At 44.6% G+C, this 2,369-nt stretch overlaps 1 protein-coding gene across 1 annotated transcript in view; it reads right to left on the bottom strand.

Annotated features, from left to right (window-relative positions):
• Positions 1 to 1,911: 1,911 nt before the first annotated feature.
• The window catches only part of NHS (Nance-Horan syndrome (congenital cataracts and dental anomalies)), a 186,677-nt gene continuing 186,219 nt past the window's right edge, over positions 1,912 to 2,369 (bottom strand). Inside the window, 1 exon segment of the mRNA XM_009325497.1 lies at positions 1,912 to 2,369. This exon segment is cut by the window's right edge and continues 19 nt beyond it. Coding sequence (XP_009323772.1) covers positions 1,912 to 2,369 — 458 coding nt within the window.

Here is a 2,369-nt window from a genome sequence, read left to right as displayed (position 1 = left end):
CTGCCCGCTTTTAAAAAATCTCAGCTTTATGCATTACATGATTAAAAGCAGTAAAACTAGCAAAAACCCATTTCACACATCCCGCTTCCCTATCCTTTACTTATGCTTAAAGCCAGCTTTTAGTTGATTTCTTTAGTACCAAAGTACGCGCTTTCTGCCATCCTACTCGACCTGTCCTACTGCACACCACATTCCTCCTCACACTACTTTCTCTGCACTAACCTCTCCTCTACTCAAATCATATCCTACGGCAACCAACACCAACTGCATCAATTTTGGACAAAGAGGGCCTTCTTTGCTGAGTAGCACGGATGGGGCTACATCGACGGAAACCGTGGTGGCCCAAAGGAGAATCAGGCCTGTTGGTTTTATTCTGTTTAAAAATTAAAAGTATAAAGCGACTCACGGGTTAAGATTTAAAAGTACACGTTCTTGCAGTTTTAAGATGAGAAAATTCAAGTAACTTCAAGTAATTCAGCTTTTATTTCCCTGCCTTCATTTGTATCAAAGCAGCTGCTTTGATTTGTCTCCTTTCCCACCCCACCCCAGTCCCCCACCCTGTTCTGCATTTCTGGTAAACCCAGACAAGATCCCAACTGTGCGTGGCTGGCACGATGATCCAGAGCTTTCCCCTTCCCAGCTCAGCAATGAATATAAATAATGCATACACATACCTATTTCCCAGCTACGTTTTCACAGTGTCATTTTTGTAAATATTTAGGTAGCATGAATCTCGTCAGCACAAAGAGAAAGCTTCACTGAAAACTCATCGCGGATATTTACTGATAAATCGAAAGCGCTTCTTGCATGCTTATAATTTATTTGTTTCCTTTACGAACCAGAAACTAATTGTGTTTAAAGATTATAGTTACCAGGTTATGACCGTGTTATGTATCCCAATAGCCTAATAGGAATATGAAAGTTAAGTACTATTTCTTCTCGCATCTCTCCTCTCTGAAGCGATCCCTGCTAGAATAAAGGCCCAGGGGATGGGACCCTCTGGGGCTCTGCATCAGACACGACTGTGTTCTGTCGGAAGCACGCTCGCCTTCCCCACCCATCCTCATGGTAACCCTCCCAGCTGCGCTCTCCAGTTAGCTTCTTCAGAGCTGCCTTAGAAAGACAAATGGTTACTTTAATCCCATCGCAGTCAGCCTTTCCATTTCCTTAGCTAAGGCGGAGAATTCCTCCTTTCCACTGCTCAATGTCGTCCTTCAGGCTTGTCGCACTGAAAGTGGTTATCAGTGGCCATGTGAATTTTTTATGTTTGATATGAAAATGGTATTCACAGAATACAGTTATTACATTTGACTTCTTTTGTCTTCTATAAACAAAGTTGTTATGCAGTAAATCGTTTGCCACGTCCACTTTTTGATAATTCTATTTACAAATTTTTATCAAAAATATGGTATTTACATATGTTTTGTTAATTTCTTCTAAATTTTGTTTCAGCTCATTTTAGTGTAGAAAAATACCAACCCTCAAGAGCATTTTCTTTTTTTTTTTTCTCCCTAGGGAAGCACTACAGTGAGGGATTTGTTTCTAGATGGGCAGCTTCTGGAAAAAAGAAAAACCCAAAGTCACTTTTAACTCTATGGAACGTGTATAGCCTTGAAATCTACAGTGGCAACGGAAATAAGAGTGGGATAAACCAAATGAAGCCAAAAGAAAACAGAACAGACATAGCGTACCTTCCTCCTTTTAGAAAATGTAACGCAATAAATAGCTACAGCTGTAGTCCTCTGTTTCCCCAGCATCTTACAAACACAAACACATTTAAGCATCGATATTGCCCTGCAATTTTTTTCTTTTTTTTTTTTTTCTTTTGACTGCTACAGCGTTGGCCTCTCATATTCACACCCTTACAGAGCCCGAGTGGTGTCGGCAGCCTGGCCCTGGCACCCCCGCAGCCTACGTTGAGCTCTGAGAAGACCGATCGTCGTGGGGGCTGCCGTCCGAGTTCTCCGTCTCTCCTTCGGAGATGGCCTGCATTGGCGTGTTGTACAGCCGGCAGCGCCAGCTGTACCGGCTGCTGCTGGCTGCCGGAGGCGCCCGGGAGCGCCCCACTCTCGAAGATGCTGACATGGGAAAGCTCTTGGAGGAGAATCCTTCCGCGTTGACCCTGGGGGAGCAGGGGGAGAGCGGGGACAACGCATCGGGGCTCACTCCGGGGGGAGAGTCCTCTAGGCTTTGAGGGGCATCCGCCGTCAGCTCTCCGGGACACTTGGGCAAAATAGGACTTTTTAGAATTTCCGTGGCAGACATCCTATAGCTGGAATCGGATCGGCTGCCCTTTTTAAGGGGCAGTAGTTTAAACTCCTCATTGGATGTGTTGGACTTTTTTGCATTCCTGTATATGAGCCCAGGGG

The sequence above is a fragment of the Pygoscelis adeliae genome, unplaced genomic scaffold (genome assembly GCF_000699105.1).
Source record: "Pygoscelis adeliae isolate BGI_AS28 unplaced genomic scaffold, ASM69910v1 Scaffold386, whole genome shotgun sequence".
Classification (NCBI taxonomy): Eukaryota; Metazoa; Chordata; class Aves; order Sphenisciformes; family Spheniscidae; genus Pygoscelis; species Pygoscelis adeliae.
Note: the sequence above shows the minus strand (reverse complement) of the source record. Positions and strands in the feature narration are given on the sequence as shown.